This window comes from Gymnoscopelus microlampas (assembly GCF_963454915.1).
Source record: "Gymnoscopelus microlampas genome assembly, chromosome: 18".
Classification (NCBI taxonomy): domain Eukaryota; kingdom Metazoa; phylum Chordata; class Actinopteri; order Myctophiformes; family Myctophidae; genus Gymnoscopelus; species Gymnoscopelus microlampas.
The window spans coordinates 36,060,500-36,086,823 of NC_139955.1; the positions used below are offsets into that span (position 1 = coordinate 36,060,500).

At 43.0% G+C, this 26,324-nt stretch overlaps 1 protein-coding gene across 3 annotated transcripts; it reads left to right on the top strand.

Annotated features, from left to right (window-relative positions):
* Window positions 1-6,486: 6,486 nt before the first annotated feature.
* Window positions 6,487-25,672, top strand: bcorl1 (BCL6 corepressor-like 1). Of its 3 annotated transcripts, none has more exons than XM_084085873.1 (12): window positions 6,487-6,604; window positions 14,468-14,561; window positions 14,663-17,260; window positions 17,760-17,889; window positions 18,201-18,650; window positions 19,610-19,797; window positions 20,084-20,350; window positions 20,463-20,629; window positions 21,453-21,598; window positions 21,740-21,817; window positions 22,901-23,075; window positions 23,611-25,672. In XM_084085873.1, exons 2-12 carry the CDS (start codon window positions 14,556-14,558, stop codon window positions 23,969-23,971), a joined length of 4,566 nt encoding a protein of 1,521 aa, XP_083941999.1. In that variant the 5' UTR covers window positions 6,487-6,604; window positions 14,468-14,555; the 3' UTR covers window positions 23,972-25,672. The 3 variants fall into 3 exon arrangements, with proteins under 3 accessions (XP_083941999.1, XP_083942000.1, XP_083942001.1); XM_084085874.1 differs by lacking the exon at window positions 6,487-6,604 and adding an exon at window positions 11,717-11,751; XM_084085875.1 differs by lacking the exon at window positions 6,487-6,604 and adding an exon at window positions 11,790-11,803.
* The last annotated feature ends 652 nt before the right edge of the window (window positions 25,673-26,324 follow it).

Genomic DNA, 26,324 nt, shown 5'->3' on the forward strand with positions numbered 1-26,324 from the left:
ATCGTTGCTGACGGAACGGAGCTCTGCATGCAGGCAGTTGAGACACATCACAACTGCCCGACGTGTCTGCCAGCGACACAAATCCAGAGGCAACAGGCCAGGGCCAGTGTCTCCAACTCAGTTAGTGAAGACCACTTTAAGTAATTAGAATTGAGTCTAGTTGGACATTTAGCCAAATATTTCCTTTAATTTGAACAAAATAAAATAACGACGTGTCACTATGTTTTAAATGCCCCATATGTTGTGCTGGCATAGTGTGCGTGCAGCCAAATAAAATGAAGTAGTTAGATAGATATGTAGTGAACTACAGATAGATAGATAGATAGATAGATAGATAGATAGATAGATAGATAGTCTCCTCTTAAACCTCTTAAATAATGTCTGCCTCCAGCGTGAACCTGTCAATTGATCTCCATGTCAGTATATATCAATATATTTATAATATGTATTATTATTGTTATTGTTATTTATTTATTGTTTTATTTGTTTCTCAATATATTTGATTACAAACATATTGAAGGCTGACTAGTAGTGCATGGGAAACAGCCACAGCATAGAGCTGTAGGTTGCAAAGAGTAAACACCTAAAAATGTACAAGAGTTTTCCTATATAATGTAGGCCTACTATATTAAGTTGAATAATAGCTCAGATTTATATAGCGCTTTTCTAAGTAGCCAAAGTCACTTTACATAAGAAAAGGATTAAGAAAAAACAAAAATAATTATAATATTGTGGGAATTGCTTTTCTACCTTCCCTCAGGACAAAATTAAGATTAGGTGGTCCTTTGCCTCTGTATGTTTCTGAAGCAGAAAATAACCTCTGGCCTACTAATATGTGATGCATTGGTTGTTACCAAATGTTGGTCATGTCAATTCAGTATCAGTACCTGGTCTGTATCCAAGTGACAACTATAATCTATATTTCACCCTTAAAGGTCTTTAGATACTGTAGAAACTGTAGGTTAAGATCATGCGTACAGTCATTATAGCCAAGGGACTATTAGCTCTGCAAAGAGACGGCGCATATATGTTGTTTACAGTACTTGTTCACTATGTCCTCATGCTTGCCAGTCCTTCTCTGGACCTTACATTGGCCTAATCATGACTTGCGCTGTTCTATGCAGACAACTTGACACCTGTCTTCGATAGTTTATCTCACATACAGGTGGGTGACAACCTTACATTGTCACTGATTAAAATTTCATGATCATGATTTGCCCCCACGGGGCTTTGTAGTGAGTTGCTGGAAAGCATGTTGTAACACAGACATGACTCTACCTGCTCCACTGTATCCTGTGCTGCCCCTATGCTCTCTGTCTTCATTTATACCCTCAAACACATTTAAGCCTCAGAATTTGCAATGTTTGGTATGCTTGCTAAGGAAACACAACATTTAGCCCACTGTCAGACATGTACACCCAACAACTGCGTGGATACGTACAGCTCCAAATTAGTGATTAAGTTGGCTCACGACACAACAGCGATATGCCTGATCATTGATCACAGGCGATGAGGAGACAGTCTACAGGAGAGAGGTCAACAACCTGACAAAGTGGAGCCAGGAGAACAACCTCTCTCAACATCGACAAAACCAAGGAGCTGCAGGAACTACAGGAAGAGAGGAGAGAGGCTGTACCCATCGGCATCAACAGGTCTATTGAAGAGAGTCAGCAGCTTCAAGTTCCTCCCGTGCAATATCGAGGACCTCTCCTGGGATGAACACACCGGCCATGTGGTGAAAAAGGAACAGCAACGCCAGTTTCACCTCAGGTGGTTGAAGAAGTTCGGCATTGGGCCCAAGATCCTACAGGCCTTCAACCGAGTCACCACTGAGAGCATCCTGACTGGATACATCACCTGCTGCCATGGGAACTGCACTGCCCGAAACCGCAAAGAGCTGCAGAGGGTGGTGCAGACAGCCCAGAGCATCAGTGGATGTGAGCTTATATATACAACGGACGGTGTGTCAGTAAAGCCTGTGGGTTTATCAAAATACCCCAGCCAGCATCCCAACCATTGACTGTTTCAGCTGCTACTGTCTGTCAAGTGGTACCGCAGCCTCAAAGCCCAAACCAGCAGGCTCCTTGACAAGCAATCAGGCTTATGGACAATAGACACTATAGGCTAGGGCAGTATAATTTTTTTCATACCTGCATTCCTTACTAATATTTCACCGGTTATGTTTTTTAAACAGTCTAATAACAGCACCTATAAGATGATGAATTCACAACATGTGGAAAATAGAATGCACAAGGAGTTTGGTGCAGATCGATGCGGTTTTGCAAGATTATCCGCAGATGGACAGACAGACGGACGCATGGATGGATGGATGGATGAATGGATGAACAGATAGATGGACGGACAGTTCTCTAAACAGCTCGACCCTTTGGCGCCACACCTTAAAAGAAAAACAAGACAGGGTCTAACAGAAGGATGTAAGGGATTAGGGTCATATCCAGGGACCATTATAGTAATGCCTGTAGTGTTTTCTTTTCTTTTTTTTATAGTATAATTTAAGTTTTTATGATTTTTTCTGTAACATTTACATTGTGAGTTCTTATTGATGGAAGGGGGTGGTGAGAGGCAGGTGGTGGGTGAGATAATGTACATACTGTACATTTAAAATAAATAGGTGTAGCTTTCATGATCTCTGATGTCATATTGATGACTTTATATTGATGAGGTCAGTCTTGTCCAAATATGGATGGTGCATCTGTAATTATGAATTTGCAAAATGTGGAAAAAAAAGTCTCCCTTAAGTGCCACACCATAAAAAAAGTTTTTTAAATGGGGGTAATGATAATATGTAATGAGGCTTTATTTTACACTACTAGCAGTCAGGATTCACAAGGCTGCTCTAGCCCTCAAATAACCATGATTTGTGATATGGAATCTGAGTTACTGGGCATAGACAATATTTGATAGAGGATAAAACATAACTTTGCAAAAACTTTTAACGTTCTATAGCTGTATCCAAAATCACTCCCTACTCACTATAAAGTACACTGTATCCACAAGTTTCCTAGGCATGGTGGTGGGCTTCACTTCCTGTCGATTTGATCAGGTATCAGGGATCAAATCAACAGGAAGTGATGCCCACCATGCCCTAGAAAACTTAGTGATTACTCCATTTTGTAGTGGTGTCCGAATGAATAGTGATCATTATTATACCCTAGATAGTGGACTCATTTGATCCCACAATGCATCGTGAAAAATACAACCAATAATGACTATTGCAAATCCTACATACCATCATGCATTGTTCTGAAAGAAAAATGCCAACGTTAATCTATCACGTTTGAATTAAACAATTAAGTCATTAATGGTGACTTGTGTAGTGTCCAAAATCTGACAAATAAGCAGGTCACAACTGAACTTTTAAAAGCACACCGTTGTGTGTTTACAAACACAATATCTGTCTTCTGATCAAAGCAGAAGTAAATGAGTTTCCCACAATTCTCAAAGTTACATTTGATGAAGAAATGGGCTCCGTTTGTGAAATGGCATGTGGATTTCTTTTGAAAGAGTGGAAAATAGGAAAGAAAGAAAGACAAGTGGAACATTTCAGCCTAGGGGTGGCACTGACTACTAGAGAAAGGCCACGTAGTCACCAAATCAGTAAGATTAATTCTGCAATCTCTCTGTTAAATTATTATGAGATATCTTGTGTGCAAATTTGACATTTTGGCACTTCAGCACCTCATTGTCATTCTAGAGGTGGATCATGGGGTCAGTCAAATGGTTAAGTTTCATCGTCCAGGGAGCATGAATGCACTTACTGCACAGTAAGTTTCATACCAATCACCCTAGATGTTGAAATGTGGGCCTATGGTTGGAAAGGCCTGGGGTCACCAAAATCAATAGGTTTCATCTGGATAGCATGAATGACGAATTTCATGGTAATCCAGCCAGTGTTTTTCAAGATATGTTGTTTGGGATCAAAGTGCTGGACGGACAGATGGACCAACATTGCCATCACCAAGCCACACCACTAGTGGGGCTAACATCTGGTATTCCTCCTGTGTTTTGGGCCACATGTGTAAACAAGATAACCACCTTTGGTTTAATTGTGGATAGTGAGTTCAATAACTCCAGCGATTCACTTTGGGCTATATGATGTTATTGTCATAAACTAGCAATAGTATTGTGTAAAGTGAAATGTCACTGTTTAATTAACTGCCATAAATTCTGAACGTTACCAATATATGCTTGATGTAGCTGCATGAAACCCTGTTGGATGCATTCAACAGTCACTGAGAAAAAGGTTTGCTGTGTCCATGGGGGATTTTGAAATTAATATAACATAATTTCAATATAAAATCACCTGTAATCACCCTAACTGTAACTGTAACTTGTGGTAACATAGCCAGTGGCAGGCACTTTGCATTCAGCTGCAGGCTACTCAGTTCAACACCTAAAAAGACACTGTTCAAGCGAAGAAGTGCATTACAACTGAGTGAGTTTACACCAAGGGAGATTTCCAGGCACTATCAAGCACAATGAAATCATCCCTACCATTCTACACACTACAGCGACCCCAGCTGGACGACCAGAGCCCAATTTGAATTACAATGGTCATTGGTCACCAATTTAACCGCTGCCAGCGATGGTGTTCAGTACTTTGCCCTTGACATAGTTTGGACTGCAAACCCTCTGCTCACCTACACTAGTGTACATGCCTATTAAAGTTTAATATGTTCCGTCTTATCTACATTATCACCAAATGATTCGTTGTTGTCTGAGATAACCCAACCGAGGGCCAGTGTATCAATCAGTACAGTATAGGGAGGACTGAGGCAGTCGGGAGCAAGGCTAGAGACTGACTTTAACTATAAATGCTGGACAATTTGTTTATCAAATACCCACAGCCGTAGGCTATTTATTCACAAACACATTGAGAAAACGGCATTTGATAAACACTTACATTTAATGAATATTAATATTACTGTCAATGAGGAACTGCCCCGGTGAATGAACTGGTAGTTCCATTTCTCGACATTATGGGGAGAGAATATGGCAGGTGCTGGTGGGGGGCTCGCCCTTGTTTGTAAGAAGACATTCTTTTAACCATCAAAGGTCTCTACCTGTTTTCTGCAATTTTGATTATTTTGCACCTGAATAAGCTTCATTGTGTCATCAGCTTTGAATTACAGTATATACCATATCCACAGCAACCATGTTTGGCAGACAATTTTAGTCCATGTTTGATTGAGTTCGCTACGGTGTCAGTCCAGTTTGTGGTGGCCCTCTAGCTTGCACTAATTATTCAGCTACAGCCATATCAGGACCACAATGGAAATAAGCCTTATAGGCTTTTATTGTGTTTTTATCCTTGGTGATATTGTGTCTGCTGTTTGTGTGGAAGTGCTGATGTGGCCTTTCCTTATATCACCAAATAAAGTAAATCAATCAATCAGCCCTATCAGCCCAGGGCAAGTAAAGGTTATGTGATAATATGTGATATCATAGGGGTTCGAGTACCTATACAAACAGAATTGGGGTGGGGGGCTGGGTGGGGAGGGTGATCTTTGTCGCTGCATGAACTCCTACAGGCTGGGGCAGCGCCTGACAGCGAGGAGTAGGATGGAGACACTGCAACTACGTCCTCCTTTTGGGGGCTCCAGAGTCCTCGCTGGCAGATGAGCCAGTAGAATACAACAGCAGTGGCAACACAGAAATGTATGGGAGAAATTAGCAGAAAGAAGGGGGCAAATATAATCAGATACTTAGATTTATATATATTTTAAAGTGACATCAAAGTACTCCAAAATTAATGCTCTGGTAAAGTTTGTGCTGTTAATTGTATATGAGGAATTATTATAATTTTTCAGCATAAAAAAAGATTTGAATTGAATACATTTTCATTCAAGAATGCTAGCATGCACCAGTGCATTTATCCTTCTGTACTAAAGCCAAAAATGAAATGAACTGGAACCTCAATATTAAGATTCATATTGAAATCTGAATAGTTGTTTCTTTCCTTCCTTACTGGAAATGAGGTCTGACCAACCATGATGAACAATTGCTGTTATTAGATAAAATGTCTGGTTATCACTGATGAAAAAGTGCTCTATCAGCATATTCACTGAATTTCTCAGTTTGTATAAAAGCATCTAATCTAATAATCTCCATGATCTGTCTTTGGCATGGTCACATTTAAATGAAATTACTTATGCAAAAATAGCGTTTAATATCATAAAGGCTATCAATATTCCACCACCTGTTTTCCATCTTTTGCAGTCAGAATAGTGAAAAAAGGTAGGCTGCCTTGAGAAATTGTCTCCCCGACTTCCAATGAAGTCACAGGCACTTAACGATACAGGGCCTATTTAGTCCCAGTCCATTTGTTATTCACCTGTAGGGCTTTACCCGGCGCTAGGACCCAGGGTGCGCGATTTTCATCTCCAGCTGCTGCAGACTGAAAACTGGCAATAAGGGAAGATCGCGAGGACAAGCCAAAAATTGCATACAGTATTCATCCTACTTTAAAATCATATGCTTATAGCCCCGCACGGAAGAAGTCTCCCAGTACAGATCAATAGCTTGTTGCGCTGCATGCAGGCTTTGTGACTATTCTGATCTGTAGGCAGTTTGGAAGCGCAAGGTAAGGCGGTGCAATACCATGCGATTACTAATAACAAAGGCGTTACGGGCGAGCAGGGGGCATTAAAGGGGGCATTGCACAACGCCATTGAGGGCAAGTGAACTCTCCCAAACTTTGACCTGGATATTGGTATTATTTTCAAGTTTTTCAATGTTCTTGAAGATGCGAGAGTGGTTGGGTTGTTCTGTCTTGATCTGTGTCCCGTGGCATTGTAAAGAAACGTGTCTCATGTAGGCTACTATGTATGCAGACCTAAGTTCTTAAACCGTGATGATGACATACGTGAGCACTTTAAACCCATCGGCTATTTGAAAATAGCCGATCTACAAGCTCACAAGGCGTTGCGATGTGAGGCGTTGTGAGCTTGTAGATCTTCTATTTTCAAAAAAAAATTCTGGCTATCTTTTACCACTGACACCGTGGGTGACCGTGTTCCGCGCAGATATCGTCAGCTCACATGGAACTGCTTCTTGTCGTTGCACCATTAACCTGGCAAATAAGAGCATCATTCGACTGTTTCAGTCAGTCATCCCTTAAAACGAACGTTTAGAACAGCAGTCCGTGTCACTAGTACTACTAACACGGATCATGGCTGGAATGTGACTGACTCAAATATTTTCACGAAAGTGTTTTGTGCCCAGGGAGCATTTGGGTTCCACATTTTATTGCAAGAGTTTTTGAAAATAGCAGATCTACAAGCTCACAACGCCTTGCATCGTAAGCTTGTAGATCGGCTATTTTCAAATAGCCGATGCATATAGGTTTGGAGTGCTCATGTGGCCTCGACATTCAGTATTGCCCAGGTGAACCACGAACTTAGACGGGACATATCATTGCATATAGGCAACACCATGGCTGCCGAAATGGGGTCGATAATCTCCAATATGACTCACAGATGACCATGTACACCCACTTTGAGGACAGGCCTTCGAAGTAAACGCGGTTCCTTTCGTGGTGTAAAGGCATTTCTCGTAGTTATATTGTGGCATCTCTGCCATATTCTTTCATATTTGCTCTTTTTAATTGTGTTGCATGACAAGTTTAACAGGCAAACTCGTGTATAATTGGAGAAGCCCCGAGCGGAGCGGAGCTTTGGTCGGTCACTACCGGGATAGCGCTGTGTGTGTGTGTGTGTGTGGGTCACCCCCAGTGTTGCCAGGTTTTTGAGAGAAATAAGCTACCAGGTCTAGAAAAACAAGCCCAAAAGAAGCAACTTCTTAGTCCACATCATGAGCACACTTTAAACCTAAGAAATAGTATCGACTATTTGAAAATAGCTGATCTACAAGCTCGAGCTTGTAGATCTGCTAATCTCAAAAACTATTGCAATAAAATGTGGAATATTTGGAATATTTTTCGAAACAATTCTAACAACACAAATTCTCCCTGGGCACAACAAAATGTTTTAGAACCACTGGTTTAGATGATGTTACAAGCAACTTTACAGAAACAAGCCCAAATTCGCTTATAATAAGCGGACATGGCAACACTGGTCACCCCCCTAGCTCAGACACAATGCCAGCCAAGTGTCAACTGACGACTTAGTGGTCTCCATGCTTACTACGCTGATAGGGTGCTGAGTGATCGGCGAGCTTCTTTCGATAGACGTTTCTTTTTCATAATTTATTTCACATTTGGCCACATTTGTCATGTCAACGATGTGTCTGTTTGTATACGCGGTAACCGGAAGACTCGCCCAAAAACACAGTCGCCCCATTTTATTCGCGGACCGCTCGCCACCAGCGGTTCATGTATGCTTGTATATTCGTTTTTTACTGAGGTTAAGGTTAGGAATAAGTTAAGGGTTAGGCATAGTTAACTGAGGTTACGTTTAGGAATAAGGTTAGTTTTTTATGCATAGTTTCCCTGAGGCTACGTTAGGAATATCTGGTGGCGACCGTTCCGAGGTAGCCGGATTTGGCCCAGGGCGAGCCTGTTTTGGGGCGACCGTTCTTGTATTCGTATATGCAGCCTTCGCTGCCATTACTGAGCGAATGGCGAAGGGCATGTTAGAGCACACACACATGCAGGCAGGCAGCGAGTCACTCGCACACCGCCGCACACATACGCAGGCAGCGAAATAGTTTACTACTCCGAAACGCTCTCGTTGGATGGACGGGATCGTTGCCCTGTGTTAGTATACGCTTGCAAGTCGGTAAAGAGGCATCGTGGCTGGGTAATAAGTAGCTACACACTGTCTTCCATCCAACCACAAGTGTTAGGAAAAGTATGTTGGGAATTTATTGGCCTAAAAAACGATGCCACAATAGGCCTTCTACCAATTAAGACGGGTGGTCTGAATACGGTATATCAAGTCCTGTAGCCTACTTGGTAAGAAATGATTGTACTTTATGGGGAACAACACAACCCATCCATTTATTACAGGTCTTGGAGCAGAATCATACAAGTAGACCACCAAGGTGTGTTTCCAACTGATTTGACATTTCAAACAGTTTCCCTGCAACATGTTTATCTGTAAATGAGGTGTCATGCAGGCATCTTGAAATGGTCAGCATGTTTTATTCAGCTGAGCTCTCTTTCTTGCATCTGTTTGTTCTCAGTCTCCAGTGTTTTTGTTGGAGTCAGTGATCATCAAGTTGACCAATAAGTGATAAGGCATACATTTAAAATATTGAACAGTCTTACATGCTATTTAATTTGATTACAATTTGTATACGATTCCATCACCAAAAGGTCATTTTAATCATCACACAAACCCATTTCATTTACACATCACAGACACAGTCAATGGCCCTCTCTTTGTTGCAAGATGTCTCTACTGTCAAACTCCCTACTCATGGCATAGTGTCCTATTGCTTTACATAGGTCATTATTATGAATTTGCCCAGGATTATTTTGATTATGTATAATACAATTGACCATGCTCTTGTCCAAATTCAGCCTCTGCAGCATTTGGAGTCTGAGCTTACTCAGCTCAGTTAAACCCTGACATGAGGGGGTAAAGTTTGTATGTGACACACTGCACTGCAACATGTCTTAGTGCTGAGAGAGTGCTCAGAGTGAGTGTGACAGTCTTCTCCATAATCTCCTTCATCACTGTTTATCTGCAGGCATGCTGACAAAACGTCGCCACAGCCAGAGCTCAGTCAAACCAAGGGAAAAATACAAAATTAGACCTGCAAGGTTAAGGACAGTGCATCTAGAGTAGATTCAGTATAGATTCAAACTGCCGTGGTAAAGTGGGATACAGGTCCAGTGGGCACCTAAACCTTGTGGGCACCTCAATGTTTAATTGGCTGTTTTTTCTTCTTTTTTTTCCAAAATGTAAAAAAATAAAGAATACATGTATGTTTTGGTACATCATTATTTGACCAAAATGTACCCTTGAACTTCTTGTTTATGTCCAAAATGACTCGCTATCACAGCCTAGGTTTTGCAGCAACTTGTAGCATTTGTTGAAATATTTGGCCTAAATATATATATGTATTTGGCCCCTCATTTGTAAAATAAATGTAGATATAAAATACAATATAAAAGAAATAAATAAATTCATCTTTTTTTTGGTGCCCAGTGTTCTCAGTGGCCCACTGTTCACCATCAGATGCAGTGAATGATGAACACTTATTTAGATGTCTATAGGTGTCAAGAATAAGATTGCATGCATTGTTAGCGGTATAATGCTTTTGAGGTTTGAGCCTTTCTAATCAGGTCAACAACCATTTGGAGATAGTAGTAACCTATACAATTAATATTGTGTAGAGACCCTGCATAGTGTGTGTTGTTTGTACTGATAACTATTTGGGAAATGGGTATTGGGAGACAATGGGAGACAATATGGAAAAGTGCAGAATAGCTTGTAAACATTTGTGTTGTGTTTTCAGGGAGTATGCACTCTTTTTCTACAACATGCAGGAACTAAAAGGATCACTATAGCCGAGCTAGGCCTCATTATTACACTTGACAATGCCATCAACACCTATAGCCAAAATGTCTGGAAAGACAGTGTGTGTCTCACTCTCAATTATTTGTCATACACTTTCTGCTCAAAATCTGTGGAAAAGAATGAAGTCTCTGTTCCATCTGCCTTCCTACTATATATGAATCTGTAGTCCCTAAAATGCACAACATAACTAACTCAGTGGTTCTCGACCAATGGTCCGGGGACCACCAGTGGTCCTTGATGGGGTTCCAGCTGGTCCCCAGCTAAATGATGGAGAGTTGGTAGCCAAATGGACCCTTATAGATCTTTAACTCTTGAGAGAGTGCAAAATTAAACCAATTACGGGACCATTTGGTTTCATTTTATGCTCTCTCAAGAGTTAAATTCTTGTTAAACATCTGCATCACTTAATTTACCTGAAGTCTACACAATTACAGAATGTAGAAGAATGTTATTTTGATCAACGGTTGCCTGTTGTCTCTCCTATGGTACTACCTCAATACAGCATGGCATTGTGGTCAAAATCGTATAATCCAAGGATATCAAGTATTCTAAGTTTTGGGTCTGAGAGGTAACATTTCATCAAACGGTGGTTCGTGGCTCAAATGCCGAATAAATAATGGACCTTGATATGAAAAGTTGAAAACCACTGATGTAACTAACTGGAGTGCCCCACACACCCGGGATCTTGCTTCCTCGTGTTAATTCCGCTGCAATAGAAGCATACCTCTCCCACTCTTTTTTTTTGTGTGCATTTGGCAAGTCCATTTATCAACCATCACCCCCTCGTGTGATTCTGTAAGATGACTTGTTTATTACTCAAATGCACACATCCGTTCAGTTATACTTGGTGTCTCTTTTGGTTTGAAAAAAGATATGCAATGTATCACTTCTTTACTTCGATAAAGCCATTTCAGTTTATAGCGCACCGTTACACTCTGGTTGCGATCCCTCTTTCCCCTTGAGCGGCTGGAGTTCGCTTTGCATGCCGGTACCTGCAGTCCACACTCCTCCCATCCCACCGTCTCTTACGGTCTGGGCGTGGATAGAGAAACACTACACATCCCATGCTAAGCCGTCCACCTTCTGCCCCTCTCTCCCACCAGACTAGAGGCTGGAGATACGGTATACGGACTGTCTTGACGAACCCCCCCCCCCCCCCCCCGGACTTTTAGAACCGAAGACCGTCGAGATTAGTGAACAACAGCGAACGGCAGAGAGAGGGAGAGAGAGGCTGGGCTGCTATGTGAGTTGCGGTGTATCTATGCTGCTGCTCCCCGTGCCATTCGGACGAAGGGGTTGGTAACTGTTTGTGTCATTTTAGACATCTTATCTTGCTCGCTAATTACCTTTAGAATTATTCAGTATTTGGGGGGAGAGTCCTGGGGACGGCAAGACAAGAATCGATTCGGGTCGGGCTTCGTCAACGCTTTTTCAACACAGAAAGCGGTTCCGCGAAGGGCCGATCGGACCGAGACGGAGCACTTCGCGTCGGGCGGTCAGAGATAAATACAGTAGCCTGCCTAAACATGCACACCACTGGGAGTCATGCAGAGAGGGACACTCCGCTGCGCACGGATCCGAACATTATTTGTGGTACAGGGATATTTGAGTTGAATATTGTTTGCCCTCTCATGGTGTTGTCCGTCCACAAGTTCAGTGTAACCCACCCCTCTGTTGTCCAGTTGTCCAGTCGGACTACTTTTGATCACAACATTTTGTGAGAAACTCCGTTGTGGTGTATGTCAGGAGGCTATACGTGACGTTCTTCTGTCATCAGCCGGTTAACATTGATCGGGTTATGTTGTGTGTTTGAACCACGTCACTGATCATGTAGATCTACCTGGTTGTCTATTTATAGATGTGGAGATAACAGGGGTGGTCGTTGTGAGTTTTGTTTGTCCCTGATTTGGAGATGAACGTCGTTGAGTAGCCCATCTTATCGGCAGAGAGAGATGGATGTGACGGACGGCGGCGGCAGTTTTTGCCACATTGTGTCCACTATACGACGCAGCCAGAGCCTTTGATATGGGGATTCTCCTCTCAGTGATGTATTGCCCATTTATGTTCTACATCGTGAAACATTTTGATCGCGTGTTTACAAATGACACGGGCTGTGGAAACCAAGGTAGCGTATTCAGTTGAGTCGTGTTTGTCTTTGGATCTAGACTGTGATCACCTGAGAGAGGCAATTGTCATCCTCTCTCATTATGGTGACTGTTCGCCATCTCCCGGAGCTCTCCAGAGTTTCTCCGTGCTGATTCTGATACGGAACAAACGTAGCCTGCTGTTCCGATGCCACCAAATCGATTTGCTTTTGATCCTGCACTTTGTCTTATTTAAGAATTTGACATATTCGGGACGTGTCTCTTTTGCGCTGTTGTTGTGTTGGGGCTGGATAGCCCTACTGAACTGGCCGGGAGGAAGTATATGCTACACATACAGTCAGAGACTCGCAGTAGGCTAATGGAATATTTGGTTTATTCAATCTGTTTACTGGTCAGGGCGGTCTTGACTTTGTTTTGACTGTGTGAGGTTTTGCCCACAGCCCGATGATGTAGGCTATTACTGGCCTACATCGGAGCATGATGAATTCAAATGCTGTAGCGGGGTAACGTTAGACAGCGTAGTGAGGCTATCTGCAGCACAAAGACAAACTAGGCTGTAAGCAACATGATGTTAGACGGTAATGAATGCAGACCCTCCTTGCATTCAGCGATACGATAGATAGATAGCTGCATCGCCGGAGCCGTTTCGGTCCCCGTTCGCAGATTCCAGCGGAGATGGTGTGTCAATGCCAGTGGTGTTATGTATGTCAGTCGTCGTCATGTACAAGATGAGCTACGTTTAGATAAGCACACAACCGATTTATCCTTTTCCGTAAGATTTTACATGGATTTTTGTGTGGTCCCTTTTTTTTCGTAGTTGACTCATTTACTTGCAGATGCTGCGCTCGTCTGCGCTCACCTCTCTGAACACCCAGATACCAGCGGGTGTTGTGTGTGTGTGTGTGTGTGTGTGTGTGTGTGTGTGTGTGTGTGTGTGTGTGTGTGTGTGTGTGTGTGTGTGTGTGTGTGTGTGTCACCAGCGTTTAGTGTAGCATTGCAAATGTTTCCTCTTAAATATCAAGTTGTCTCTTTTTTTTTAACATTCATAATTCACAGTATGGCATGCTTTTTAATGTTTTTGTCATGAAAGGTGTCATTTTAATTTCAAACTGCATGCTTTGTTTGTCTGTTGGTTACTCCAGGACAGTTGCATGAATAATGCATATAGGCTACAACAGAAGATGCTCTTCCTTATCCTAATAAAATGTAATCATATGAGTACCTCAAGCTGGTCAGTTTTATATATATATAATAATTTAAGTGCTTTGAGATGAAACTTTTAAGGAAGAGCCTATGGTTAGGTTTTGTGTATTTATTTAATTCTAGGGGTAGAGATACAAATATCAACACACCTATCACACATATCAACAATCACTGGCACATTGAAATGGGCATGACTTGATCAACATAGAGACATATAGTGTCCCATTTACTAACTATGCAATAGTAAATGGGACAAATGTTTGAGAGGTCTTTTAGTTCCCCCCACTTTCATACAATCAAGTTCTTTTCACTCACTGAATATCTTCCTAGCAAAGACAAATAATTTTCATACATTTGGAGTAGATAAGGAACTGCCAAATATGAAATCATTACCTACTCGTACCCAGTGTAACATAATAAAATCAAACAGAACAAATGTGTTCCTCAGTGTAATCTGCTGAACTATGATTTCCTGTATAATTTGGGGCATAAATGTGATTTCCTCCGAGACTAGTCTGTAACTGTGTTACAGGAAGTTTTCACTTGCCTTTTGTTGCTGATTCAAAATCAATTGCTCCTGAAAATAATTGATATTAATCAACATTATCATTGATTGATTTAAGTGTTTTTTTCCCCTTTTGTATTCTACAGCATATTACCGTATATCAAGGAAAACACTCACTTGACTGACACAAAGCAGTACCCTCCTCCCGAGGGATGTTGTGTTAAAGAAACACCTATGCAGGTAATTGTTTTCTATTACAGACAATTACGCAGATCATGCAGATTGTATTTTTCCCTCTTATCTAATTAATACTGACCCCATGAACGTCTTTTATTACTCAGGTGGATCCTACACTAATGAATGTAGGGGATGGAGGCACGGTGAGCAGAGAGATCTGTGCTCCAAATAAGGCATCTGCGAGCATGGTGGGAAATCCCCCTCAGATGCTGCCCCCTGAGCTGAGAGGAGATGTTACTCTCAGTCAGCAAAACAAGAACACCCCGACAACAGACTGTAAGACGGTGAAGCCCTGCTTGGAGCCAAGTACTTACAACCACAGCCCCGAGGTCCCCCCACCTCAACAACTCAACAATGTCCCAATGTCAGGCCCTACCCTCACAAGCTCTGACAAAAGACTGGACAAAAGGGCAGAGGTCTCTAAACTCAAGGGCGATGGCACAGGAGTCTTTCCCACACCTCAGTGGGCTAGCAGCGCAAGAGTCAATCCAGAGGACTCGCTCAATTCAAGCCACATCAATGTGACATCCAGTAAGAAATCTCATACACAGACACAATCAGTCATAAGTCTTCCTCCTGGGTTTCAGTGCTCCACCTTATTTAAACCAGGCCAGCCTGTTGCCTTCCTTCCCACCGCCAATTTTTCCTCTCCACTTTGTAAAATCACTCTCCCACCAGCACTGGGTCAGATCGCAGCTTTGAGAGAGGCCACAGCCAGTCAATTTCAGAAAGAAATTCAGCCTCAAAGCTCAGGTGTTGGAGGGACACCACTACTACGTACCTACCCATACCCATTCTCTGTGGGCCGGAACGCCGTGCCAGAGAAAAAGGCAGGCACGTCTAAACTTAAATCGAACCTAATATTGAGTAAGAGTTCAAAATCAGTAGGGGAGCATAAATCCTTAGCATCGGTGGTGGCCTCTCCAGCTATTACACTCCCGTTACAGCACCCAGCATTAGGTTCTGCCCCGCCAACACGTTTCACATTGTCTCCTACCGCTGCCATCTGCTGTGGCCCTGCACTGGCCGGTATCACCACTCAGAGCAGACTGTTGAACCATGTGGAGAAAGGCCACAGTGTAGACAAAACATCCGTAGCCTGTCTAAAACCCAAGCCCCCATCTGCTGCAGAAGACCATGCAGCCGTTTCCCCCATTGAACCTAAGGATGTGCCTCTTGATTTGTCTGCCAAGTCAAAACGTCCAAAATGTATTGACCCTCCAGTGGAGCATCACCATATTGAATCAAATCAGAGAGATTCCCTTAATAAGAAAAGGAGTCAGGCTACCCCATATAGCTCAGTTGGCCAATACCCTATTTTACCCAGTACCCACAGAAATGGATCTCATCAAAAACAATCAAATAGGCCTGCAAATCACCAGGTCGCAGAGTCCAAGTCATCCTGGGGCAAAGGATCCTCACAAGAATCTATAAAAAGCATACCTGGAACTTATGTTGGTGTGGCCAGCCCTATACTGGCTTCTACTTTGCGTGGCAAGGATGGAAAAGGGACTTTTGTTGATGAATTTCAGAATTTTGCTAAGCAGGAGTTCATATCAATCATTGATCAAGGAGAGCATCTGGCTTCAAAAGGAAAGAAGCCATCCTATCTCATGAAGAGTAACCAGCATGTTCACGGAGTCAAACATGTGAACAGCAGCAGTACAGCCATAACAAAGAGCTGTCCATCTAAAGTAGCCCCAGCGGCCATGTTGGGCTCTGCCAGTGCTCAGACTCATCACAAGTGTGGAACTAGCAAAGCAGCAGTGCCATACTCTGCCACTGTTGTCAACCCAGCATGGCAAAAGCCACCTCTTCTTCCTCACAAAGCCACTTCTCTTCAGAGAAAAGTCTCGCAAGGATCCCCAAAGGCCAGGGGCTCTGCAAGTGCAGAAGGTTCCAAGTTGCAGAGTGTCCATCACCTGCCAAGAATGGACAATGACAATTGGGACAGGATTATGTCCCCCTTATCTAACCTCGAGTCAATTGTGAAACAGAAAGCTCTTGAAACAACAGTGTTGACTGGTGAAGGATATGCTCAGCCTACACCTGTTGCACCTAGAAAAGCTGATGGTGTAAATCCACTCTTGGGTAGCCACGACACTCAGTCCAAACAGACATCTGCTTTTGGATATCTTCCTTTCAGGACTATAGAGAAGAAAGATGGGAAACAGCTTAGTTTGATACCTCCAGGGGATTCGGGTCAAATGATGAATCAGATTGAGAAGGCAGGTGCCAATGAGCCTAGGGAGAATAATATTGGAATCCATAGCAGTCTGGGAGAGCATATAGCACCGCAAGAGAAGCAATGCTCCCCAAAGCCTTCTGTCCAGTCTCATATCTTTGGAGGTAATGCATCAACAAATGGCAACAGGATGGAGAGCAAATTAGCCCAGGTGTTAGAGGGGGACGAATTGAAAAAAGAAACTGGGTCATTAGATAGTCCTCCAAATGAAAAACTGGAGGGCATAGTTTTGTCTATACTTACTGGTCAGTGTGTGGGGGTGGACAACGACGCTGAAAAGAAAACAAACGGAACCAAAGAGCGATCTCCCACCAAAGCAAAAGCTGCTGTTATCAAACAAAAGAAACCCAGCCCCAAGAAGCCAGCTAAGGAGAAGCCACCACAAGCCCCACCAGGAACTACAAAGAAAAAGAAAGACAAGGAAAGTACTCCAACCAAAGCGTCACGCCCCAAAAAGGTACTGAAGATTACTTTTACGCTTGCTGTGGAAAATCTATGTCTATGTCAAAGCTAATTTTTTTTTTTTTGTTCAAGGTTTTTTTTATTTTATATTTTTACATACAGGTCAGTAATAAAAGGCATACAAAAACAGTGAATGTATGTTACCCCTCCCACCCCCCCAAAGTTCGCGCTCCGAAAGAGCCACAACCCTGGTATCTTATTGTACCATTAACACAAAGTATGTCAAAGCTAATTTTAATGCATTTACTCACCCCTTTTGATAATTCAAGGAATATGGTTGTTATATTTATTGCCTTTAAAGAAACAGCGTTTGAATGATACATTTCATAATTATAAGTATTTACTTGTGTGTAGGTATTCCGTGACTGATGATTCAACTTCAAAGGGATTTATAGAGTCTTGTTCCATTACACGCTCTCCATCACCATGAAAGCTTTGTGATCAATAGTGTCCCCATATAGTCTGCTCACTCTGTCCCCTGTGTGTTTCAACAGAAGAAACAATGTGCACCTGTGCTAGAGCAGAGCCTACCCATGGACAAACTTTCCCTGCAGACTAAAGAGGAGATTCCAAAGGACAAGAGCAGTCCCCACAAAGTGGAACAGGCAACTCACAACAAACCACGTAAGTCTTTTGTTTCTTATAATACTCTGACATTTAATGCCCTTAAAGCAGAACTTCTCACTGTGTTCAGAAATGAAAAAAAAACAACAACTGTACATATCTCGTCTTTCTCAGCCATAACATGTGCTTAGAGTTTGCACATGTTGTGGACACTTAAAAAGTTATACTGGACAAATCCCCTGCAGTGTCCCTGTGTGTGGTACTACAATTAAGTGGGCAGAAAATGTCACCAACATTGGCTGCTCATTGTACTTTTTGGCTTTACCTCCGTACTTTGTGTCTTGAATATAATGTGTGTGTGTTGTGATCAGTTACAGAAAGTGTGAGCAGTCCTCACAGTCTGGAGACCCCAGTCTCCCTCAAATGCTCCGGCAGACAGCGCAAGGAAGTTAAAGCCGCAGAGAGCTCCACTCCGAGATTGAGGAGGGGCCGACGGCGAGCAGACGAGACTCAGTTAGACCCCTGGGGCTTTTCTACCCCTTCTCCCCTGACCCCAACTTCGCCGCCTTCGCCCCCTCCCACCCACCCTGCCCGGCGGCCCAGAGGGAGGCCTCGCTCCAACCCGCTGCGGGAGCAGGCTGATCAGGGCAAGGTCAAGACAACCGGTGCAGAAGGAGACACATCTATTCGCAAGAAACGCCGGCGCTGCCGCAGCAGGAAGTATCAGACTGGGGATTACATCACTGAGAAGGACAAGGTGGTGGAAAGAGAAAGGGACGAGACACCTGACTCCCCAAGAAGAGACACTGAAATAGCACCAGGTACTTAATCTTAACAAGAAGGTTTTTCTTGCTAGATGCAGTTAGAAGAAAGTACAAAAACTTTATGAGTATGGGTCATAGTTTATGATATCCTATATTAAAATTGCCTTGGTCGACGTTAGGTCGACGGTGGTTACTGGACGTCTCAGACGTAACATGCACTGATGTCATACACGACAGAAACCGTTGCCGAACAACGCCGATTTGCCCAGGGGCCGTTGTTGAAGCGTACTGTGTCCCTTTATGCCAATATATGGTGTTCTGTTAGCCATGGCCAAATATTGAGTCCAGGCCAGACTACGACCTCAGTACTATGTCTTCCATCACATGCAAGTACATATATGGGGATTCGCCGATTTTTATATATATTATTTATTTTACAACCGTCAATCCGACTGACTTCCCACTCTGCACAGCACTCCTTTGGGCCCTCTGCAATAAGCACGGCGAGTTTGAAGTTGATCTGTCAGACGGTCTCCATATATGCCCATATATGGGCATATATGGTATGAATATCTTACTACTATATAATTGACAAAAGATCCAAAGTTCGGCAGCGATTCGCAAGCACAGGATCACTCCACGTGCCTCCAAGACCCGTCACAGACTGTTGATCAGAGCTATGGCTATGTTTTAGGCATCTTTCCCCACCTCGATCAGTGATCGGACTCTCGGTTTGATTGATTCTCTGATATATTATATATTTTTATATTAAGTATATTAAAAAAATAAGTATAGTATTATTAAAAGCTCAACAGCATCTAAGCTTATGTTTTATAGGGATTTATAGTGAATTTATAGTGAAACTGTACTGGCCATATTTTCTTTGTTTGCCCCCTGATCTACAGCTACATTTTGAAAATTAACTGAAATTAATGTCAAGTAAATCTCAAGTAAAACCAATTTATACCTTAATTCTTTTGCTATGGCATGAACTCTAAAATCTTTTATTTTTTTAGATTCACAGACCAGTCAGTATCCAAGTCTCAGTGCCTCCAGCCCAGAGCCTGCTCTCCGGAGGCCCTCGCTCACCCGCTCAGGGTCAGTTCGCTACCAGGAGAGTGAGGCCTCTCCAGAACGCAACGACAAGCCTGCAGGGAAGAGGAAGTTCAAAAGCAAGCACTTGGGTGATGGCGATGAGCAGAAGGTAGGATACAATACATGATGATTGCCTGTGGTCCCTCTGTTCACAGTGCATTTCACATGATGGAGCCTGTTGGAAAGTAGGCATCATACCGCAAATAGATTAGCTTGCAGTGCCCTCTTGTGGCTTTACTGATTAAGGCTGTTTATTTGATTGCTCACGATGGCAGCTGGTTTTGCACTGAACTGAGTCCTGGAGTGTGGAGCCGATTGCCCTGAGTTTCCATTGCGCTCAGTGAGATCCCATAGCACACAGCTTTCTCATTACTCTGCAAAAATCTGTCTTCTAGCTCAAGACCAAACGTGGCAGCTTGGGCAAGCGCTGTGCCTCATTTGCATTAGATGACGATAGCCCTGATGCAAAGAAACCAGCCAGCCTACCAGTCTCTCCAAAGGGCTTGCCGTCTCCTCCATCAACTAAGAGAGGTTCATCAGGAAAGGGCGTTGCATCCGATTCTCCTCCCAGAAGGCCTGTCCCACCGGAGGTTCGCCGCCTGATTGTTAACAAGAATGCTGGGGAGACCCTTTTACAACGAGCTGCCCGATTAGGCTACCAGGTAACATTTTATTTAGTTAATAACGCCAACTTATAGGTACCAGCGCATTGATTTACCCTCTACCAACATGTAAATGTCACACCACTTATCTGTTTATTACTGGGTTGTTTAGGATGTAGTTCTCTACTGTCTTGAGAAGGATATCCGGGAGGTCAATCGTCGTGACAATGCAGGTTACACAGCTCTCCATGAGGCATCATCCCGAGGCTGGACTCAGATTGTCCAGATGCTGCTGAAACACGGGGCTGATGTCAACTGCAGTGCCCAGGATGGAACGCGGTGAGGATTCATTTAGTATGATTCCGAAATTTCACAGTGGTTGGATAGCAGCGTGTGTACATTGTTATTATCCACTTAAACCCCACATGGGTAACCGGAGTCTCTCAGGGCTCAATACTAGTGTCTTTTCTGTTCTCTGTTATTGTGGGGAAAGCCTTCGCTGAAATTTAGCCGATCGACAAGCTCACAACGCGATGCAAGCTTGTCGATCTGCTATTTTCAGCGAAAGCTTTCCCCACAATACCGATGCTGGGGTTTAAGTGGTTAAAAGCAATTATTCAACCTGTTATTGTACACATTGAAATGGGGCATTATTCCTGGAATTATATTTTGTTCAATGCTAAAATGTGGCTTTGTTATATGTTTTGTCTTTTACAAGTCTGGGACAAATTATATTTGAACATACTTTCCAACAAAATTCATATAATGTAGTTAAAGGTAGGGTAAGTGATATGTTTTGGTTAAAACAAAAAGTTTTTTGTTAAAAGGTTAAAGTACCATATTCTGGCTTTTAATAGTATTCCAGTTCCAATTTTACCTGCTCATTTCTTTGTGTCATCACTTTCAATTCCACTTGTTTAATCTGTATCCTGTCTGAGTTCTCTATACTGATTGGATAAAATGTGTATCCCGACCTAAATATGCATTTTCTGTTTAATAAAAAGCTAGAGAGACTCCTGGTACCGAACAAACACTCTATAGCGATGAGTACTATCAGAATATAGAGCTATTTAACACTTATTTAAACCAATGAAAATCACTTACCCTACCTTTTTTAAGGTTTGTTGTAGGTATATTATTTCTGTTTTTTATGTTTCCTCAGACCCATTCATGACGCAGTGGCAAGTGATAATCTGCCAATAGTTTGGTTGCTGCTCAATCATGGTGCCGACCCCACGCTTGCCACCTACTCTGGGCAGACCGCAGTCAAGCTGGCCCATAGTCCAGACATGAAGACCTTCCTCAAAGGTAATCATCTCTGCACACCTTTTGTATTTGTTGAGCAGTGTGGTATGTTACATGTTAAATTGCTATGGAGAAATGTCTCTTCTTTCTGCCTCTTGCCTCCGGTCAGAATTTCATACAAGATGTTTCCTTCATGTGTTACAGAATATTTCACAGACCTGGAGGGCCGTGGTGAACAGGATCCTAGTTTACCCTGGGAATTCTTCAGCAGCTCGTTGTTTGGTGAGAAATTCTTAATATTATGTATTTATTATTGATTTTCCCAATACGTACCACCTCATATTTCTCATTATGTTCATATTGTGATGTTTAACTTGTGTAGTTCAACTTATTTACTATTAACAATAGTAGATACTCTTTTTGTGTTTTCTTGTGGTTTTAAGTGCAGCCATTGCTGCTGTTTTAGATATGGAGCTGCTCATTGTCATCATCATCTCTAAGCTATTTCCCCTAGTTCACTGATTGGTCCGCCTTCCAGTTTTTGGGCTCAAACGATTCTCCGTAGATGTTTCCCAGGCTAAATATCTTGCAGCAAAAACCTAGCATGTGCGATTTAGGCTGGCTTTGTGAGGATCTCTAAGGGAGAGCAATTCATGATAGGGCAAGGTGGGGAGGTGGAAGAATGGGCATGTAGCTGCAGGGAAGGTAAAACTAAGGTGGTAGTAGGGTACAGGACACGGGCTCGAATGTAGGACTAGAACTTGAATGTTGCCTGGAGGTGCAGGGGTGCGGCTCCTTTAGTGGTTTTCCATTCTGCCATCAGGGGTGTGAATTTGATATGAGCAGTTAGAGGAAGCCAGCGAGGCAGTGCAGGAACGACCATCGTGGTGCCTAGGAAAGGTGGGCCACAGCATTCTAAATGAGATGTAGGGACTAAATCATGTTCATTGGGTGATTTATTGCTACTGCACCACCTTTATTTTAATATAAATTTTGTCAAACATCGCTCCTATACTGATCTATTCCTATACTTGCAATATGTTTCAGATTTGTGTTTTAAACTTTAATGTAAACCTGTAAAATGTCCTTGCAGTTAGAACAGAAATATGTCTTAATAGTACTGGTTTGCAAGACTGCAGCTCAGTATCACAGGATGCTGATTTGCACATGAGTCACTGCTATTTACTCAGATCATCTCCAGCAGTGATTTATTTATGAATCAAGTACAGTACTATGCTTGGTACGATTTGACTGTCCACTAGGGGGTGTCCTAAGCCTTCTCTTAGAAGCAGCTTATTGGCAGTTCAGATCCGTAGGAGTCCCCCCTGCACTCCCCTGCTCACCTCAGCGAACCTTTCTTCACAGAGACTGACCATGAGCCGTGCTGGGACTTCTTGCTCTCTGAGCAAAATGAGGAAGAGGAGGAGGAGAAGGGATTGGGGAGGATGGAGAGAGACTCAGACAAAGATTGCCTACTATTTGAGTTCTCCTCCGAACCCCTGCTACCCTGCTACCATGTCCAGGTGTCGCTGACCCAGGGGTGAGTTGGCAAAGATAAAAGTGATTATCGTGCAGTTTGCTTACATTTGCATACATTTATAGTAATGTCTCTGTCTACACCATTGGTTCTCAAAGTGGGGTCCGGGGACCCCCAGGGGTACTTGAGGGGGTTCCAGGGGGTCCCCAGCTAAATGATAGACAGGAACCAAATGGACCCTTATGGGTCTGTAACTCTGAGAGTGTACAAATGGAACCAAATGGACCCGTCAGAGTTAAATTAACATTGATTTCACGATATGAATTGGGGTCCCATAGATAGAAATGCCATTAAATGGGGGTCTGTAGCCCTAACTGGGGGTCCTTGAAATTAAAATGGTTGAGAATCACTGCTAGAGCCGTAAAAAACCTTCTCTTATTGGGGTCCCTGGATTATCTTTTCAAATGGGGGTCCGCGGGCTAATAAGTGTCAATTTGGGGGTCCTTGACATGAAAAAGTTTGAGAACCACTGGTCTACACATTTGATTTGTTTCGTGCACACCTTTGCCTAATGCAAACCACGTTTTTCCTCTGGCAGCTTTTGCAACTGGTTCCTGCTGACTGATGTCCTCAAGCGTCTGAAGATGTCTGCGCGGATATTCAGGGCACGTTACCCACACCTGGAAGTCGTGAGCTTGTCAAGGGTGGAGCTGTGGAGACAAGTGTCGGTCAGCCAGGTGAGCTCAGTGCTGGCAACACCCCATAGAGACAAATACAAGGACAAGGAGGATGAGGAGGAGGAGGAGGAGGAAGAGGAGGAGGAGGGGCTGGTGGAGCTGGTGCGTTGTGTTCCGGAGCTTCAAAGACTACTGGGATCCTCGATCCACATTCTGCAGGAGGAGGGGGAGGAGGAGGAGGCGGTGGTGCCAACAAAAATAGGCAAACCACGTGGCCGGTAGCCCCTCTGCCGCTCTGCCGAATAGACATTGAACCTATAGCCCCTTTTGATGTTTGAGTGTGTCAACCCCCAGTTTAAGGGAAGACCTTTCCGTCCATTGTAATGAGGGTTATGAACTCCAGCTACAGCAATGAGTTAACACTCCCTATTATGAAATGTTGACCTCAGCCGCAAGGCAATTAGCGTGGTCACAGCAGCACCACCTCCAGGACTGGCACATTGGAGTGGTCAGTGCTGGAAAAGCAGCATTCAGGTTCCTATCTTGCGGTATATTTGCGTACCTGAGAAACTATTGAGAAAAACTTTTTTTTAATAATTATGTATGTACATGGTGGTGTATATATGTATATCTTGCCATCAGGGTTAAAACATTTGGTTGTATAAATGTATTCTCGTGGCAAGGAATTGATTATGTTGAGGACTCTTTTTTTTTTGTTGTTTAGTTTGTTTGTTCCTGAGGGAAAGCGAATATTTTTCAATGGGAGATTATCCAAGGCTTTTATCTTGGTGAACTCTTGCGTAAAGCTAAGAGGCTTATGGCCAGCTAACGAAGTCAGGGAGGCCACTGGCCCAGATGGTTTCTCTGTCAACCTGGGAGACCTGGAGAGAAGAGACCATGGCACATATATTAACTCACAAACAAGAATTCATATACCCACCCAGCATAGAAGCTGAAGTCCATGCCCCAACACCCATTCCCATCTCCCCAGCTCGTAACTGGATGGATATGTAGCTCATATAGCTTGTACTGATGCTTTATTTCCTAGCGCATTTTGCCATTTGTTGTGCACATTTCACTATGTGATATCTTGGTTCTCCCTGGTCGCTGCTCAGATGATAGATTGTTTTTGGACCTTACAAATGATATGTTTACAGAACTGCACAGTCTTGCAAGGTGCCGTTGTAGTTTTCTCCACTCCCCAGGTCGCACTTCTGAACGGACAGAGAATTCTGTAGATCACCCTCAGAGGAACAGTAAATACCATCTCTGGAGTCCAGGGCCTGCTCCCGTGTTCGACCAGTTCTATGGGGAGCCACATGCCCTCTTTACTGCAGCCACCGTCCCTCCGTCCTCATGGCGTTACGGTTATGGACCACCTTCTCCACCCCAACTGTGCTTTGTGTTGCAAATGTTTTATTTTACACTGTTTGTCGTTTGTGCTTAATTTAATAGCCATTAATATATTTGACCTTATCTATTTGACAAAATTGTTTATGGAAATTGCTTTGTATGGTTGGTGCTTCATTATGAAATGTACTCATTAGGATCCCTTTATTCTGAGACTTTTGTCCCTCGATTCAAAAACAGTGTTTCAGCAAGCTAAAGTACAGTTTTATTGTACTGGTGCTAAACTAGATTTTGTGTTGACAATCAATGAAGTTTTTTTGTTTGAAGTCACAAACTAATAAAATATTTAAGATGAAGAGTCTGAAATGTAAAGAAAGTATAGTTTAGTTAAAGAAAATGGGATACATACAGCAAGACTTAAAAGAAAAGACACTGAGCAGCTTGTTTGAGAGCAGGAAAGAACCTTTAATTTGATTCTTATTTCTTTTTTTAAGAAATCAATAAGAATAAAGCATGATTGTGAATTGATGGGTTTATTTGACCTCTTTATCAATGCGCGTTATGCGCCCATGATAATTAAACTAAGTGGATATTGAAGATGTATCTCCTAGACAGAAACCAAACAACCAGGTCTGTCTGTTCTCATCTCTGGGTGACATCTGGATGCTCTATTGAGATTATATGAGATGGGATAGGTTTTTGCTCCCACCATGAAAGTGGAATGGGAAGATTGGTCTCTGTCTGTTCGTCCATGCATTCATTCGTCCGTCATACTTTAATGCTGACTTTGGGCACCATATGGAACCCCGTTCCCTCCACTGGAGGGCACCAGACTTAAGTTAAGGTCACCACCTACACACACATCTGATCCCACTCTGCTCATCAGCTGCTCTCCAGTCCACACCTAACCTCGCATCACCAGTCTTTCCACCTCGGAGGAAAGCCTGGTCTGCGTTCCAGAAGACAACATATGATCCGGTCTAGACCACGCCTACTGGAAAAAAAATGAAAAAAGAATCCTCTTTCCGGATTCTGCCCATCCGGTTTTGCGGTGCCGCTTTGTTTTGGTTCCCCAATCCCTATTTAAATGGAATAGAATTTCCCCGTGGGATAATACCGACGCTAAATAGTCTCCGGATAGTGCACGCACATTTACATTTAAAAAATAAGCTAAACAATGCCGCATCAAGGATTTTATTAGCACGGACCTATTTTGGGGTGAGACGTCTTTCCGGTTCTGCCCATCCGGCCACTTTTTATTTTTTTTACTTCCGCTCCCGACCGG

Excerpts from the sequence above, each read along its gene's own strand:
- bcorl1 (XM_084085873.1), top strand. Across the intron at positions 17,890-18,200 it reads GGCAACTCACAACAAACCAC|TTACAGAAAGTGTGAGCAGT; the intron begins GTAAGTCTTTTG and ends TGTTGTGATCAG. Across the intron at positions 21,818-22,900 it reads CTTCAGCAGCTCGTTGTTTG|AGACTGACCATGAGCCGTGC; the intron begins GTGAGAAATTCT and ends CTTTCTTCACAG.